The following is a 17,635-nucleotide window of genomic DNA, read 5'->3' as shown; positions in this document are numbered from 1 at the left end:
TGTGCGGGACAGATGGGTTCAGGAAATCGTTCGATCTGGTTACAAGATCGAGTTTCTCTCTCGGCCGGAGAGCAGATTTTTTCCCTCAAATCTTCAACTGTCTCCAGAGTGTTTGCGGGACCTGCACCTGGCGGTGCGGGACCTGAGGGCTCAGGGAGTGGTGGTTCCGGTGCCTCATCGGGACAGATTTCGGGGGTTTTATTCCAATCTGTTCACCGTGCCCAGGAAGGAGGGCAAGGTTCGTCCAATTCTGGACTTGAAGGCTCTGAACCGCTCTGTGCGGGTTCGCAAGTTCCGCATGGAATCCTTGCGGTCGGTGGTGGCTGCCCTGGTTCCGGGGGAATTCATGGCCTCCATCGATTTGAAGGATGCGTACCTTCACATCCCCATTTTCGAAGGTCACCAGAGGTACCTTCGATTCGCCATTGCGGAGGATCACTACCAGTTTGTGGCGTTGCCTTTTGGTCTCGCCTCGGCTCCGCGGGTCTTCACCAAGGTGCTTGCACCTGTTCTGGCATTGTTGAGGGCCCAGGGCATTTCTGTCCTGGGGTATCTAGACGACATCCTGGTTCGGTCTGCGACCAGCCAGGGTCTGGAGGAGGACCTGTCTGTCACGATGCAAACTCTACAGGAGTTTGGTTGGACGATAAATTTTCCAAAGTCGACGCTGAGTCCGTCGGTTCGTCTTCCCTACCTGGGAATGATTCTGGACTCGGTACAAGCGAAGGTCTTCCTGCCGGAAGACAAACTCAGAACTCTTCAGGAGGAAGTCAGGTCCCTCAGGGACGTTCCGCACTCGTCTTTAAGGACGTGCATGAGATGTCTGGGATTGATGGTCTCGGCCTTCGAGGCGATTCCCTTCGCCCAGTTTCACACGCAGGGTCTCCAAGCGGAGATCCTGTCCAAGTGGGACGGGCGACCTCAATCTCTGGATCTTCAGATCTCGTTGAGTCATCGTACCAGAAGAGACCTTCTGTGGTGGCTCCGGTCCCCGATGGTAAGTCGTTTCGTCCTATCTCGTGGACGGTGATCACCACGGATGCCAGCCTGTCGGGCTGGGGTGGTGTTCTGGGCGTTCTGTCTGCCCAGGGGACTTGGTCGGAGGGAGAGTCTTCCCTTCCGATCAACATTCTGGAATTACGTGCGATAAATCTCTGTCTTCATCGCTGGACGGACCGGCTGCAGGGCTGCCCGGTTCGGGTGCAGACGGACAATGCCACGGCGGTGGCCTACATCAACCACCAAGGGGGCACCAGGAGTGCCCGGGCGGCTCGAGAAGTGGCCGACATTCTGTCTTGGGCCGAGACTCATGTCCCGGCGATAACGGCAGTTCACATTCCGGGGGTGGAGAACTGGCAGGCGGACTATCTGAGTCGCCAGACCCTGGATCAGGGGGAATGGTCTCTTCACCCGGCTGTCTTCCAGATGTTGTGCGCGAAGTGGGGTCTTCCAGATGTGGACCTGTTCGCGTCTCGTCTCAACAACAAGGTGAGAAGGTTCGTGGCAAAGACGCGCGACCCTCGGGCAGACGCGTCGGACGCGTTAGTGGCCCCGTGGCATCAGTACAGGCTGGTATACGCGTTCCCACCGATTCAGTTGCTGTCCAGGTTCCTTCGCAGGTTACTCTCGGAACGCAGCACGGTGATTCTTGTGGCACCGGACTGGCCTCGCCGGTCCTGGTACGCAGACCTCGTGAATCTGGCGGTCGACGCCCCTTGGCGTCTACCTCTTCGAGACGATCTACTGTCTCAGGGACCAATTTACCATCCTCCTTAACAGTCGCTGGCTTTGACGGCCTGGCTGTTGAGACAGAGGTCCTGAAGGAGAAGGGTCTCTCTCCAGAGGTCGTTCATACTTTGATCAACGCGAGGAAGTCTTCCTCGGGGAAGGTTTATTACCGTACTTGGAAGGCCTATTTTGCCTGGTGTGAGTCCAGGGGGTTTTCACCCCGCACGTACTCGGTTTCCCGTGTGCTGTCTTTTCTTCAGACGGGTGTTGATCAGCGTTTGGCGCTGGCTACGATAAAGGGTCAGGTGTCTGCGCTGGCCGTTCTGTTTCAACGTCCCGTGGCTTCCAACTCCTTGGTTGGCACTTTTATTCAGGGTGTGCGGCATCTGGTTCCTCCTAGGAGGGATCCTTTGCCCCCTTGGGACTTGAATCTCGTTCTATCTGTGTTACAACGTGCTCCTTTTGAACAGATCAGGGAGATCTCGTTGTCTATGTTGTCCAAAAAGGTCGCCTTTTTGGTGGCGATCACTTCGGCTCGCAGAGTGTCGGAGCTGGCGGCTTTGTCCTGCAAGTCTCCGTACCTGGTTATTCATTTGGATAAGGTGGTCTTGCGACCTAATCCTTCTTTTCTTCCGAAGCGAGTTTCGGAATTCCATCTTAATGAGGATATTGTCTTGCCTTCGCTGTGCGCGAAGTCTAAACATCCAAAGGAGGTGAGATTGCATTCTCTGGATGTTGTTCGGGCGATAAGGGTTTACCTTAATTCGACTGAGTCTTTTCGTAAGACTGACTCCTTGTTTGTTCTTCCAGAGGGTCCTCGGAAGGGCATGGCGGCTTCGGCCTCTACCATCGCCAAATGGATCAGGCAGACCATTGAACAGGCCTATGCTTTGCAGGGTAGGGCTCCTCCTGTCCCTGTGAAGGCGCACTCTACTAGATCTTTGAGTACGTCTTGGGCCTGTCGTCATGGGGCTTCTGTAGCCCAGGTGTGTAAGGCGGCGACCTGGTCGACCGTGCACACTTTCACAAAATTCTACAAAGTAGATGTTCAGGCATCGGCGGATGCTTCCTTTGGCCGCAAGGTTCTTAGTGCGGCTGTTCCATAGGGTCCCTTGTTGGGGACTCCTGGCTGTTGGGATAGTTCTTTGTATCCCCTGGTTTTTTGTCTTTTCCTGGGTTGTTGCTCCTGTTGAGCACTTGTTTTTTACTGTTGCCCAGCTGGTTTCCTTCCTTTGGTAAGGTTCCTTTCTTTGATGCGGAGACTGCGTTGCCTTTTCGGCGCGGATGCGTTTCCCACCCCTCATGTTTGCACTGCTTTGGGACGTCCCCATATGTGACGAATATGAAAAGGCGGCGACTGTCGGAGGACGTAAGAGAAAACGGAATTTTTGTAAAATCTTACCTGTAAAATTCCTTTCTCTGAGTCCTCCGACAGTCGCCGCCCCCGCCCCTCTTTTGGGGTTTGGTTGTATACTCTACTGCTATTCCACTAAAACTGAGATATGGTTGCAGGAAGTAGGAGGGTATTGACTGAGGGGACCACCCCTTGAGGGTGGGATATGTTAAAAGCTTTATTGTTAACATATTCTGTTGCCTAGCTACTCCTTCGGAGCAAAGTCTAATACCCCCATATGTGACGAATATGAAGAGGCGGCGACTGTCGGAGGACTCAGAGAAAGGAATTTTACAGGTAAGATTTTACAAAAATTCCGTTATTTTGGTGATCTGTGACTGCTAACGAGAGAATCTTGTAGTAATTCGTAGGGGATTTGTAGAGGTACGTGGTTTTTTTTTTTTTTTTTTTTTTGCCGTATAGTATTTTTTGTTTTTTTTTTGAACTGTGCTTTTTTATGCTTTTTTGAGTGTTGTAATGGAATAGCCTCGTGCAAGTAATCTGTCTTAGTTGATCAGCTTCTTGTTTAAAGTTGATTTCGTCTGAACAATTCTTGCAAATCTGAAGATACTGACTGTACGGTATTGATGAAACCAATGACCGCTGATGAAAGCTAGTAGCATGGAGAATGAAATTCCCCGCTGTGCTTTTTATAAAGAGGCTGCATGATAGAAATCCATCCATGTTTTTGTTGATCTCTGTGTCCAAAAATGTTATGGAGTTGAGATCACAGTTCATTGTGAATTGGAGATTGTGTATTCTTGTTGAGGGTATGTGGAAAGGACTGTAGTAATTCAAACAAGTCATCCCAAAAATCAAAGTTGTTATCTATGTAACAGTACCATGATTCTACATACATAGCTACCAATAATGCAGATTCAGTTTTGTACATAAACCATCTAAAATTTAAATAGAATAGTGTCTTCAATGTAACTAGGAAGACTGATTGTGTGAGGTCTTAGGTGGTCATCAATATATTTGCTTAGATTTTCCGTAAGGGAGCCATTGCCCGATTGATAATATGAGCCGTCCCGGGGGTGGATATGTTTTTGTGTAGTATAGGAAGGGCAAAAAATGTAGGAGTTTGGGGTTATTCAGTTCTAATGAATTCCCAGTAATTTTTTGTGATAACTCCGTTTGCATAAACAGAGTCCGCTAATGAATAAAATTCTTTGTTGAATCTTTCGATTACTGAATTTGAGATGGTTTGATACCATGAGTCATTTTTGAGGATTTTCATGCACATTGTAAATGTATTGTTCATTACTCATTATCACAACGTTGCCCCCCCCTTTATCGGAGGGCCGAATTATGATATTCAAATTTTTGGATAAATTGGATAGTGCACATTTTTCTTGGTTGGTTAAATTACCTTCTGATTTAGTTGCTTTTAGTTTATCGATTTCCTCACATGTCAGCTTGATAAAAGCTGACACATTTGAAATCAAACTTAATAGGGGAAATTTATCAAACTTCTTTTTGCGTGTAGTTGAACTTGAGGGGTTAACAGAACTAGATTGTTAAACTTGATGTAGAAGTTGGGACAGATCAAGATGATCAATTAAATCTAGGGCTTAATCATTATCAAGTGATGAGATTAGGTTCTCGATTGACTCTAAATCAATGGTATTGGAAGTAGCAGTAACTTTATCTATTGTGACTTGGTGACTATATCGTTTGTGGCTTGACTATACAAGGTTTTAAGAATTCCCTTTCTGGCAAAGATTTGAAGGTCTTTTATGACCTCAAATTTGTCTATATTTTGGGTAGGACAAAAGCTGAGGCCTTTTGGAGAAGACAGTTTGTCCTTAGTAAGTTCATAATCAGGTTAACTACATTCAGTCTACTGTCTTCATACTTAGTCTCATTATCGGCTTGGGGTGTGGCTTTAAGTGTGTCTGAAAATTAAACCGGATCAAGATCCTAAATAGGTATGTGTCATTTCGAAGAGGTTTTGGGGTGAATAGTGAGATTAGATGCAGTGTCACTCGTGAAACTAGTCTGGGGTTGCTCCCCATCATGTATATTACCTGCCACCAAGTTAGAATCACCACGTGCAAATGTCAGTAAAGATTGTTTAGTTGTGCGTCTTGTATGTGTTCGGTCCTGCGGATTATCTCCCTGGGAGGAACGTCTCTTGTTTTTCTAAGAACCTGTGAATTTTGATGACCCTTGAAAGGAAGAAGTAGTGAAAGACTAAGATGAGGTTTGTGACACCAAGGAGTGTGTATCATCAAAACAGCATCGTTTCTTTTTCTGTTTTGCCATCTTTAGGCTTTTTTTCACTTGGAATGCTGCCTTATCCTTGCAAAATTTATTTTTTAATTAGTATCTCAATTAGTATCTCAATCTCAATAGTATCTCAATTGAGAATATATTTTGTCAATCTTTGTCTAATCGGGCAATTCACTTGTATTCATCCATAAAAAGGTTCATCATACCTCTGGAAAATTTTTGTAGGATCTCTTCCCATTGTTTAAAAGTAGAGTCAAGATTGTCTAAAGTTGGGAAAATTTGTACTCTTAGACCAAATGGGTTGATTTTATTTTATTTCTTTAAGGTAGTTGTTAAGGGATTTTATGTGCCTAAAGTATGATGTTTTCTTTTCAAGTATTTTCCTCAATTGTGTAAATAGAGAAGTCAGTTCAGCAGCTTTGTTCTTTTTTGCCCAGAGTTTTTATTTTCAAACTTTTATTGAAAGTACAGAGTTAGAGTACAACAGTAAAATTGTAACACAAAGGCGCATTGGTGCCCAGAGTTTTTATATAACTGAGACATGTGTGTCCCATTCTTTTCCACAATAGTCAGCCATACCAAAAAAAGGGAGGGAAGGGAAAAAAGGAGGGGGTATAAAGTTGGTGCTCACGCTGGGTTTTTGCCTGTGTGGTATATTTTTACAAAATATTGTTGTAGGTAACAGCTACTGTATGAAGTGTGGGGGTAGGGGGGGTTTATTTGCTACTGAAGTTGAACTTGAAATGGAATACGTAGCTGACAGTTGCCAACATCCCTTAAACTGTAGAATTATGGAGAGCAACTCTCATAATGGGACTTTTAACCTAAAGAGTTGTAATTTTGAGTCAACTGTTAAAATTATACAAAATCTTTATTGTTGTAACAAAAATATAAAAAAATATATATACATTACTCAATATTAAAATGATTATTGCACAATTCCTAGATTTACTCTAGTACTCTCGAATTTCCAATTGATGGCACCAAACAGGAAATTCAAGTGATAGACATCAATGCGTTTCAAATTTGAATGTCTTTCTTCGGGGTTGTATATCTTCTAAACTAAGAACATAACAATTTAAAAATATTGCATATATAATGTCAATACAATCTTATACACATTTCTTTTTTATGTTGTTGTTCATACATGTGTGGAGTTAACTAGACACTTATGTGAATAATCAAAAGTTCCGGTAGGAAGAGTATTATTGTAAATTATTCTCCAGATGTCAGACACTGGGGAAGAGCAGAGGCCGGCCCTACTCTACACTCGAGGCTGTATATAGACAGCCTTAATGGCTGTGCTGCCCAGTTACCATCTGACCTTGCAGCAATGCACACACATTATTTCCTAGACCCGAGGTAAGCATTTTTTCACTGGTGTCCACTGTTCTCATTTTTACTTTCATGTTATACCAGTAACTTTCTGATTATATAATATATATCACTCTATTTTGCTGCAGATAGTGGAGGCTCTACTCCCAAGAAGATTGCTTCCTGCTATCTATTAGGACTTTTTTTGACTACTCAGTACTACTTCAAATTTGTTATATTTAAATATTTGAATCAAACAAAACAGGTAAATATGTTGATACACATACATATACATGTCCTTCAGGACTATCTTAGTACATATTGTTTGTTGATTTGATCAAATCAAAAATGATAAAATGACTGCTTGTCACCCTATTTATAAAGTTTTTTTTTTTCTGTTGCCACAGATGGTATAAGCTTTATTCCACCTAAAGGGACATACCCTAAGATTTATTAACAGTGAAACCAGTGATTCTGAAAAACTGCTTGCACCTAATAAGCATCTACATGTATGTATTTATACTCTTCTCTAAAGGTAACTTTCAGTTACATGCTACTATGCCTCATAAGTGATCTATATAAATTATTTATATTTCACTCGAATAGTCTTAACATGCTTATTGTGACTTTCCCAGCCCCAGTGAATCACGGGACAAATGCCGGCCTCTGCTCTCTACCTTTACAATGATACTTGTCTTACCAGCACTTTTGATTAATCCCATAAATGTCTAGTTACCTCTACACAGTTATGAACAACAACATAAAAAATAAATTTGTATAAGATTGTATTGACCCTGTACATGCAATATTTCTATTTGTTATGTTCTTATTTTAGAAGATAACCTCTTTTCCTAAATATGTTTATGCACCCCTGAAGAAGAAAAGAAAAATAAATTAAATTTTAAAACGCGTTTGGTGTCACTTGAATTTCCTGATTGGTGCTATCAATTGGAAATCTGAGTGTACTAGAGTATATCTAGGAATTGTGCAATAATTTGGTATTGAGTAATGTGTGTGTATGTATGTATGTATGTATGTATGTGTGTATATATATATATATATATATATATATATATATATATATATATATATATATATATATATATATATAATATAATTAATTTTTCAACAGAATTACCTTTTCCTAATGCTACTTTACCTACACCAAACTGGACTAATATTTTCCACAATCAAAAATGCTAAAGCTTGTATTTTTAGACTATATTCATGTGTACAAATATCAGGTCACAATTTATGCAGTATGGCGATCCGGTTAAAATACGTGGTAGCTGAACACTGTTCTGAGTGGTGGTCATTCAGAACCACCTGTTCAGGAACTCAACTCCTGAACCCAGAAAATGCTGCATTCGGGTAAAAAGCCCTGAATGCAAGTGCTACTCAGAACAGCATACAGCCGCTGCGTATTTCAGCTGGTCTTTGATTTTGGCAGGGCTGCTGCCAGCGGGATGTACAATGCCTCCTGGGCCCTGCAATTCTCTCTAAGGGCAAAACCACCTATGTGTATAAGGCCCCTTTCACATGGCTCCGTTCCGTCGACTGAAGCGGGGGATCGATCCACTGAGCAGGCAGATAACCGCAAACAGAGCGGAGACGGAGGTGTCAGATCCCTGCTGTTCTCTATGGGGGAATCGGATTAGAACAGACCGCCTGTCCGTTCTCATCTGACCCGCCAGACAGATGGAAAATAGGGTTTCCATCCATCCGGATTTGACGGACATGATCGGATGTCAGCGGACATGTCTCCGCTGACATCCGCTGCCCCATAGAGATGCATGGGGCATCTGTTCAGATCCGCCTGAAAAACTGACAGGCGGATCTCAATGGCCCGCATGTGTGAAAGGGGCCTTTAGGCTGAATTTTTTTTTCCATCAATGAAGTCATTGCAAACTGTGACTCACAATGTAAGCAATAACCTAATGATGGATGTATACTTGTATGGAATTATGGACTTTTACCAGCAACACATAGTTAAAGAGCTGTGATTTTTGAGTCAAAAAAATTCTAAAACTAAAATTGTACAAACTCTTTATTGTTGTAACAAATTTTATATATATATATATATATAATATATATATATAATTACACACACACACACAACCAATGTGGACTTTAAATTATTTTTATTTTGTTTACCTTGCTTTAAACATTTTATTGTATGTTGTTTCTTTGGCTCTATATACACCTATGCAATTTAATGCATATATTCAGGTTAGAAATAGTTTTAAATGTTGCTATCCCATCTTTGCAACTTCTGTTCGATGAGAAAGTTTGTCTACTTTCAATGTTGACTAATAGTACACGGCCTATTGAGGACAATGGCTTTACATGAAAACGCTCATGAAAATTTGTGAACCATGCCAAATGGTATAATTTTTATTACACAACAATACAGTATTAAATTATTTGCATTCTCTAGAGAAATAAATCAATAAATGCCATGCAAAATTGGCATGCAGAAGTAATGGAGAACTTCTAATGATTTTCATAAAACACATTTTCTTTGTAAACCTTTTATTGCTGTTTCTTCAGCAATATATCTGGAATTGTGTAAATAAAAAATAAACCTAGGAAGTACAGTTTTTTTCTCTATTGTTGTGGAATGTAATATAAGTGGGAGCTGTTTTTCCTTATCTGAGTAAAGAATGTAGTTTGCAAACTTGAAAGATCTCAACAAACTATCAAAACAAATAATCCTGTGTTCCAAACTGACGCACTCCAGTTTTAGTACATCAACCCTACTGTAATATCTGGTGCAGCTGTGCATGGTAGCCAAACGGCTTCTAACTTCAGCTTGTTCAATTAAGCTTTGACAATAAAACCTGGAAGCTGATTGGTTTCTATGCATAGCTGCACCAGATTTTGCACTCTGCAGTTTTAGAAAAGCGACCCCACTGACTCTTAACATTTTAGTTTTAGAGTTTATATATTGATGTCCAATGTGTGCAAGATTCATTTAATTATTCAATCTTTTTATTTGCAGGTTTTCGAAAGATAAGTTTAGATGATCTTCGAAAGGCCTACATAGTTAAAGACGTCCAGCAATATATTCTTCATCGTTTAGACCAAGAAGAAGCACTGAGACAACATTTAACAAAGGAGACTGCAGAGATGTTAAATCAGCTTCACATTAAAAGCAGCGGGTGCTTTCTTTATCTGGAGCGTGTATTAGATGGTGTTGTCGAAAACTTCATCATGCTTCGTGAAATTCGTGATATTCCTGGAACTTTAAATGGTTTATACCTCTGGCTGTGTCAGAGGCTGTTTGTAAGAAAACAGTTTGCTAAGGTCCAACCAATTTTAAATGTTATTCTAGCTGCTTGTCGACCACTAACAACTATTGAACTGTTTCATGCGGTTTGGACCAAAAACATGTCATTGACCATGGAGGATTTTCAGCGTAAGATGGATGTTCTGTCTAAAGTATTTGTTGATGGACTAGGCAATACTAAAATCCTGTTCCACTACAGTTTTGCAGAGTGGCTGCTTGATGTAAAGCACTGCACCCAGAAATATTTATGTAATGCAGCAGAGGGACATAGGATGCTTGCAATGAGTTATACATGCCGAGCAAAAGAACTGACACCAGTAGATGTTCAGGAATTTGGATTACATCTAATACATTCAAATTTACAGTTAACAAATTCAGAACTGGCTTTATGGATGATCTGGAATGGAACGTGTGTAAAAGACTCCTTATGTACGGTAATACCAAAGGAACAAGAGGTGTTGCAATTACTAGTAAAAGCTGGTGCCCATGTTGACAGTGAAGATGATAGAACATGTTGCATTGTACGGCAAGCTTTGGAAAGAGAAGATTCAATCCGTACACTCCTCGATAATGGTGCATCTGTTAATCAGTGTGACTCAAATGGAAGAACTCTGTTGGCTAATGCTGCATATAGTGGTAATCTAGATGTGGTCAACTTGCTAGTCTCAAGAGGGTCTGATCTTGAAATTGAAGATGCCAATGGACAAACAGCACTTACTTTGGCAGCCCGTCAAGGCCACGTGAAGGTTGTGAATTGTTTAATTGGATGTGGCACAAATATAAATCATTGTGATCATGATGGTTGGACAGCACTGAGATCTGCAGCATGGGGTGGGCACACTGAGGTTGTGTCTGCACTTTTGTATGCTGGAGCCAAAGTTGATTGTGCAGATGCCGACAGTCGAACAGCTTTAAGAGCAGCAGCATGGGGAGGGCATGAAGATATCGTACTGAATTTACTACAGCATGGAGCTGAAGTTAACAAAGCTGACAATGAAGGCAGAACTGCTTTGATTGCAGCAGCATACATGGGGCATAGGGAAATTGTAGAGCATCTGTTAAATCATGGTGCAGAAGTCAATCATGAAGATGTGGATGGAAGAACAGCCCTATCAGTAGCAGCTCTTTGTGTTCCAGCAAGCAAAGGTCATGCATCTGTTGTCAGTCTCTTGATTGAGAGAGGAGCAGAGGTAGACCATTGTGATAAGGATGGAATGACTCCCCTACTTGTGGCTGCATATGAGGGACATGTGGATGTGGTCGATCTTCTCCTAGAAGGTGGTGCAGATGTTGATCACACGGATAACAATGGACGTACTCCCCTCCTTGCTGCAGCTTCTATGGGGCATGCATCTGTTGTTAATACATTACTTTTCTGGGGTGCTGCTGTGGATAGCATTGACAGCGAAGGTCGTACTGTTCTTAGCATTGCATCAGCTCAAGGAAATGTTGAAGTAGTAAGGACACTTCTGGACAGAGGCCTAGATGAAAACCATAGAGATGATGCTGGATGGACTCCACTTCATATGGCTGCTTTTGAGGGTCACAGACTAATATGTGAAGCATTAATTGAACAAGGTGCTCGAACAAGTGAAATTGATAATGATGGCAGAATACCTTTAGTTCTAGCTGCCCAGGAAGGACATTATGACTGTGTACAGACCCTCTTGGAAAATAAATCTCCTGTTGATCAAAAAGGATATGATGGTCGGAATGCTCTCCGTGTTGCCTCCTTGGAAGGGCATAGAGATATAGTTGAATTGCTTTTGAGCAATGATGCTGACATCAACTCAAAAGATGCTGATGGACGTCCTACACTTTACATTCTATCCCTGGAAAATCAGTTAACAATGGCTGAATATTTTTTGGAAAATGGAGCTAATGTGGAAGCTAGTGATACTGAAGGGAGAACAGCTCTTCATGTTTCCTGCTGGCAGGGACATTTAGAGATGGTTCAGACCCTGATGTCCTACCGGGCTGATGTTAACGCATCTGACAATGAGAAACGTTCTGCCTTACAGTCCGCTGCCTGGCAAGGGCATGTAAAAGTAGTGCAGCTATTAATTGATAATGGTGCTCTTGTGGATCATACATGTAACCAGGGTGCTACTGCACTCTGCATTGCTGCCCAGGAAGGACACACTGAAGTTGTTCAGGTTTTATTGGAACATGGTGCAGATCCAAATCATGCAGATCAATTTGGAAGGACAGCTATGCGTGTTGCTGCTAAAAATGGACATACACAAATAATTAAGTTGCTTGAAAAATATGGAGGATCAACTCTCAATGGATGCAATCCATCTCCTGTTCATACAATGGAGCAAAAAAGCTTAAACACAACATCAACTAAAGTACAGTCTTTAACAATTAAATCTAATAGCTCATCCAGCACTGGAGGGGGTGATCACCCAACTATGCGAGGATTGTGTAATGGACCCTCTCATGCTTTCAGTTCTCCCTCAGAATCTCCAGATTCTACAGTAGATAGACATAAGTCTTCTCTTTCAAACAATTCACTTAAAAGTTCTAAAAATTCTTCACTTCGTACAACTTCATCTACAGCAACTGCTCAAACAGTGCCTATTGATAGCTTCCATTGCCTTTCTTTCACAGAACAAATTCAACAGCATTCACTTCCACGTAGCAGAAGTAGACAGTCGGTAGTTTCTCCCTCTTCCACTACACAGTCTTTAGGGCAGAACAATTCACCAACAAGTGAATTTGAATGGAGCCAAGTCAAACCGAGTTTAAAATCCACAAAGACAAATAAAGGGGGCAAAGGAGAATCATCAAACAAATCTAGCTCTATAACCAAGAAAACCAAGCAAAGTAACTCTTCCCAGTCTAAAGTTTTGGAATATGAAATGACACAATTTGACAAAAGAGTGCATATTCCTAGTTCTGGCTCTGGAGTAAATGTACCACTAAAGCAAATCCCTACGGACCCTTCAAAACTTCAAATTACATCAGTTCAACAGCAGAGTGCGGAACAAAAGAAAAGGAATGGAATTCTGACCAATCCCAATTATCACCTTCAAGGGAATCAGGTTTTTCTTAGTAGGGTTTCTGTGCCTCGTTCTGTGTCAGGTCGAGGGCATCCGGAAGTTCTAGAAGGATATCCTTCAACAGAAACCGACTTAGGCCTTAAACAGTCACTTAAACTTCAAATTGAAGGAACTGACCCTAGCTTTAACTACAAAAAGGAAACTCCACTATAACTGGTAAGAAATGTTTTGGTAATTTTTCAACATTTTTAGTAGTCTTTTGGCAAACAACATGCTTTTTTTATGTACAGTGGGGATCGGAAGTTTGGGCACCACAGGTAAAAATTTGTATCAATGTGCATAAAGAACCCAAGGAAAGATGGAAAAATCCCCAAAAGGCATCAAATTACAGATGATTATTCTTATGTCAACAAAAGTTAGATTTTATTTCCATCATTTCCCCTTTCAAAATAACAGAAAACAAAAAATGGCGTTTGCAAAAGTTTGGGCACCCTGCAGAGTTAATATCTTGTACTGCCCCCTTTGCCAGTTTGAGGTCCCCTGGGGTAATGTGTAGAGGAGAGTCAGGGGGTAGACTAGTATATGATTTTCACTTTTCCTGAATGTGTGAAGTGATCTTTAAATAGATCAGTATTTATATTTTAAAGTGGTTTATAGGCAATTATAACTGGTGGTGGTAGTATTAGTACCTCTACACCTGCTGGTCATCAATTGTTTTTAATTTTTTTGTTTTGTGACTGTTACAAATCTATAGGGTTACCATACCAACACTGGAAGTTATTCATCTTTTTTTTTTTTTTGGTGCAGCGCAGCCAGGCCTTTGAAACAACTACTCACACTGGTCTCTGGGGTCTTGCCATCATTATACAATGTGTTTAAATTCTGCAAAGTCACTCCTGTTTGATGAAAACCGTTGTCTGTAATTTGGAGCTGTGGACTAGTGAAGGGACATGGTTAAGTTACCACGATATTATAGTGATCAGCTCATATTCAAGAAGAGCGTCATTTCATGCCACAGGCTTTAAGCTTTCTTCCACATTGTGTATCTACATAGCGAAAATGGGTATTTATACAAGATTTCATTCTATGTGCAAGTGAACTGCAACAAATCACACAAGTTTGGTATATATAGGATGGATAACCGTTTATTTTAATCGTACAGTACAGGACACAGGAGTTGATTCTTAGGCTATGGGTTATATGCCCACTCTGAGGCTCAAGTTTTTTTTGCTAATGTCCTTTTGGTAATTGACTGCTATGTCTGTCGGAGAATTTTCACCACTTTTCCTTAGTCAAATCACACACTTCTGTCAAAATCTGACTCCTTAGCGACTTCTAGCTCATTAGTAGTTTCCATATTGGTTACCATCCATGTAAATGGCCTGTAATGATTGCTACCAGCACTGCATCCTGTGTTTGGCACTTACCTAGATACATGGTGCATTGAGTGAGTTAGCCGCAGGGTGCTATACAGCTCCAGGGCCATGGTCCAATCCTCTGACCCCCAGACACTATACCTCCCTCTTCCCCACCCCTTGCACATCATTCACCCAGACAAATGTGCACTACTCTCCCTTTGCCTCTTGGGATATGCACGTTGCATATCCCAGGAAGCATAGTGCCCTATTAGGAAAGGAGCAGGGGGGCAGAGCATCACAAGGCCCAAGAGCTGAACCGGGGGCCTTGTGATGATATCATATAAGAAAATGGTGGCACGAGACTGAGTGGGGCGGAATTCTAAGAGGATTCTGTAGGACACCGCTGGATCCACTCAGCAGGCGAGTATCCTAAATGTCCCGAACCAGCGTCAAGGTAGACAGGTTTTGGGGGAAAAAAAGGGGGGGGGGGCTGGAGATGCGCTTCAGGGTAACAAATTTAGATATACTTAACTTTAGGTATAGTACAGAGCACAGGTCCCTCCCCTGTTCCTCTGTGATCATTTAACTGCTTGCTAAAAAAAAACAGGAACCTTAAGCCCCGGTTCACACTTGTGCGAGTGCGGGGTTCGCATGTAATGTCGGAGCGCACTGCTCCTTCATTACATGCGATCGGCTGTGCGGTGCGAGTTTAGCCATACACTTTGTATGGCTAAATTCGCACCGCACCCGCAGCAAACACGCACAGGGACCCTTTTTGGCAGCCGCATCAGGATCGGATCGCACAGCGGTTCACACTTGTGCGATCCGATCCTGTGCGAACTGCAAGATCGCACTGCGATATGCGATCAAACTGGGGGTGTCGTTAAGATTACATTGACACCCCCAGCATATTGCATATGGCAGTGTGAACTGCCGGGGGTGTGTGTGTGATGCGGGAACAGGCTGCGGATTCGCAGCCTTCCCGCACTCGCATAAGTGTGAACCGGGGCTAAATCCATGGTCTAATAAACTTTTGTGTCATGTACTCCAAGTTATAGAATTTACACTTAAATCAAAATATCTATTTATTTTTTTTATTTGTGTAAAAATCAAAATCTAGTCAGCAGAGAGTGAGCTCATCAGTCTGCTACTGCTCCTTGATTGGTAATTTACAGGTTGGAGAATGGATGAGTTGTATTGATAAAGTAGAAGTATAGCCAAAGTGATTATGGGTATGCTGCTCCTATGGATCACAGGAGTGAAGTTTGTTCTGTACTCTTGTAACCTGTTTTCGGCAGGCAACGGGCTAAAGCTCACTGTTTGTTGATGTCACTTTATAGTAGGAATCCACCAAGGTGCCTGGACCTACAGCTGGCTTAGCCGCTGGGAGACTGAGCCAGCTGCTCCTGCCCCACCACAGTTTGCACAGTTTTGGTGTTCCAGTGAGTGCTTGGGGGGGGGGGGGGCGCAGAACAGAGAGCCTGTGACTGAAAGTCGATCTTTGATAGTGCAGTTCTTGGTTTTGGAGGCAGCGGGGGAAATCTGCAACTTGGATCAGTGCTTCACCCATCTAGGTGAGTATAAATGTTTTTTTTTAACCATACTAATTTTTTTAAGCTACAAAGATAAGAGATGTCACCAACCTGGCTATGTGCCAGTTGTAAAATGGTAAATGGACTGAAATACAAATAAACATTCCCTGAAATGTGTTTCACCTCTGTTGCTTTTTTCCCTGGAATTCCGTTTTTTTTATCTCACACCCACTTACATTTACAGTGGCGAAAATAATTATTTGTTCCCCTGCAGATTTAGTAAGTTTGCCCACTTAAAAAGAAATGAAGGGTCTATAATTTTTATCATATGTGTATTTTAAATGATGGAGACAAAATATCAACCAAAAATTCAGAAAAAACACATGATACAAATGTTATAAATTGAGTTGCAGTTTAGGGAGTAAAATTTAAGTATTTGATCCCCCAAGCAAAACATGACTTGGTACTTTGCGGAGAAACCCTTGTTGGCAAGCAGAGGTAACACGTTTCTTGGTTACCAGGTTTGCACACTCAGGAGGGATTTTGCTCCAGATCTTCTCTTAATCCTTAAGGTTTCTTGGCTGTTGCTTGGCAACTCGAAGTTTCAGCTCCCTTCATAAAATTTTCTATAGGATTAAGGTCTGGAGACTAGGCCACTCCATGATCTTAATGTGCTTCTTGTTGACCCATCTCTTTTGTTGCCTTGGCGGTATGTTTTGGGTCATTGTCATGCTGGAAGACCCATCTTCAGGGTTCTTGCTGAGGGAAGAAGGTGGTTCTCATTCAAGATTTTACAATACATGGCCTCATCCATTGGCTCCTCAATCTGGCAAAGTCAAGCCTCTACTTTAGAGAAACAGCCCCAAAGCATAATGTTTCCATTTCCATGCTTGACTGTAAGGATGGTGTTCTTAGGGTCATAGTCAGCATTTTTCTTCCTCCGAACACGGTGGGTCAAGCTATTGCCAAAGAGCTCAGTTTTGGTCTCATCTGACCACAGCACTTTCTCGCAATCCTTCTCAGAATTATTTAGATGTTCGCAAACGATCCTGTACCCTCTTGTGGAGGGGGGCCTTGCGGGCGCTGCAGGATATCCATCTATGGCGGCGTATTGTGTTACCAATGATTTTTTTTTTTCAAATAATTATTTTACTCACTGAACTGCAACTCCATATATAACATTTGTATTGTGTTTTTTTATATATTTTTGGTTGATATTCTGTCTATTATTTAAAATCTATGATAACAATTATAGCCCCCTAATTTCTTTGCAAGTGGGCAAACTTTCAAAATCTATAGGGATCAAATACTTTTTGCCACTGTAAGGCCCCATGCACACAGGGCGTCAAAAAAAAAAAAAGCTGCAGAGCCACTTCTAACGCCAGAAAGAAGCAGCTGTAAAAACGTGCTTTTAGTAGCTTCTTCCATTGGCGTTATTGCACGTTTGGCCACGTTGCTTTTAGCAGCATTTTTTCTGCCTCCATTCAAAATCAATGGTTCCCTATTGGAGCCCTTTGATTTGAATTGAATGCGCATCGCAAGTCGGATCATTATGATTCAACTTGCGGTGCGAGAATCTTGAGGGGGAACTCCACGCCAAAATGGGAAAAAAACGGCGTGGGGGGGGGTCCCCCCAGGTTCCAAACCAGGCCCTTCGGGTCTGGTATGGATTTTGAGGGTAGCCCCCATGCCAAAAAAACGGCTTAGGGTCCCCCCCAATTCAAATCAATAGGCTCCCATAGGAAACCATTGATTTTGAATGGGAAAAACGTATAACATTG

The 17,635-nt window shown here is 42.1% G+C and overlaps 1 protein-coding gene and 1 pseudogene across 2 annotated transcripts in view; both read left to right on the top strand.

Moving 5' to 3' along the window:
- LOC309548836 (piggyBac transposable element-derived protein 4-like) overlaps positions 1-17,635 on the top strand; it is a 1,162,992-nt pseudogene that overhangs the window by 215,683 nt on the left and 929,674 nt on the right. The gene's annotated exons all lie outside the window — the stretch shown is intronic.
- ANKRD50 (ankyrin repeat domain containing 50) overlaps positions 1-17,635 on the top strand; it is a 145,131-nt gene that overhangs the window by 122,910 nt on the left and 4,586 nt on the right. Inside the window, exon 4 of the mRNA XM_082243136.1 lies at positions 9,672-13,180. Coding sequence (XP_082099262.1) covers positions 9,672-13,177 — 3,506 coding nt within the window. The 3' untranslated portion in view covers positions 13,178-13,180. The remainder of the gene's footprint in view (positions 1-9,671; positions 13,181-17,635) is intronic.

The sequence above is a fragment of the Pelophylax lessonae genome (genome assembly GCF_965119305.1).
Source record: "Pelophylax lessonae genome assembly, chromosome: 1".
Taxonomy (NCBI): Eukaryota; Metazoa; Chordata; class Amphibia; order Anura; family Ranidae; genus Pelophylax; species Pelophylax lessonae.
This window is presented reverse-complemented; position numbering and strand designations above follow the sequence as displayed.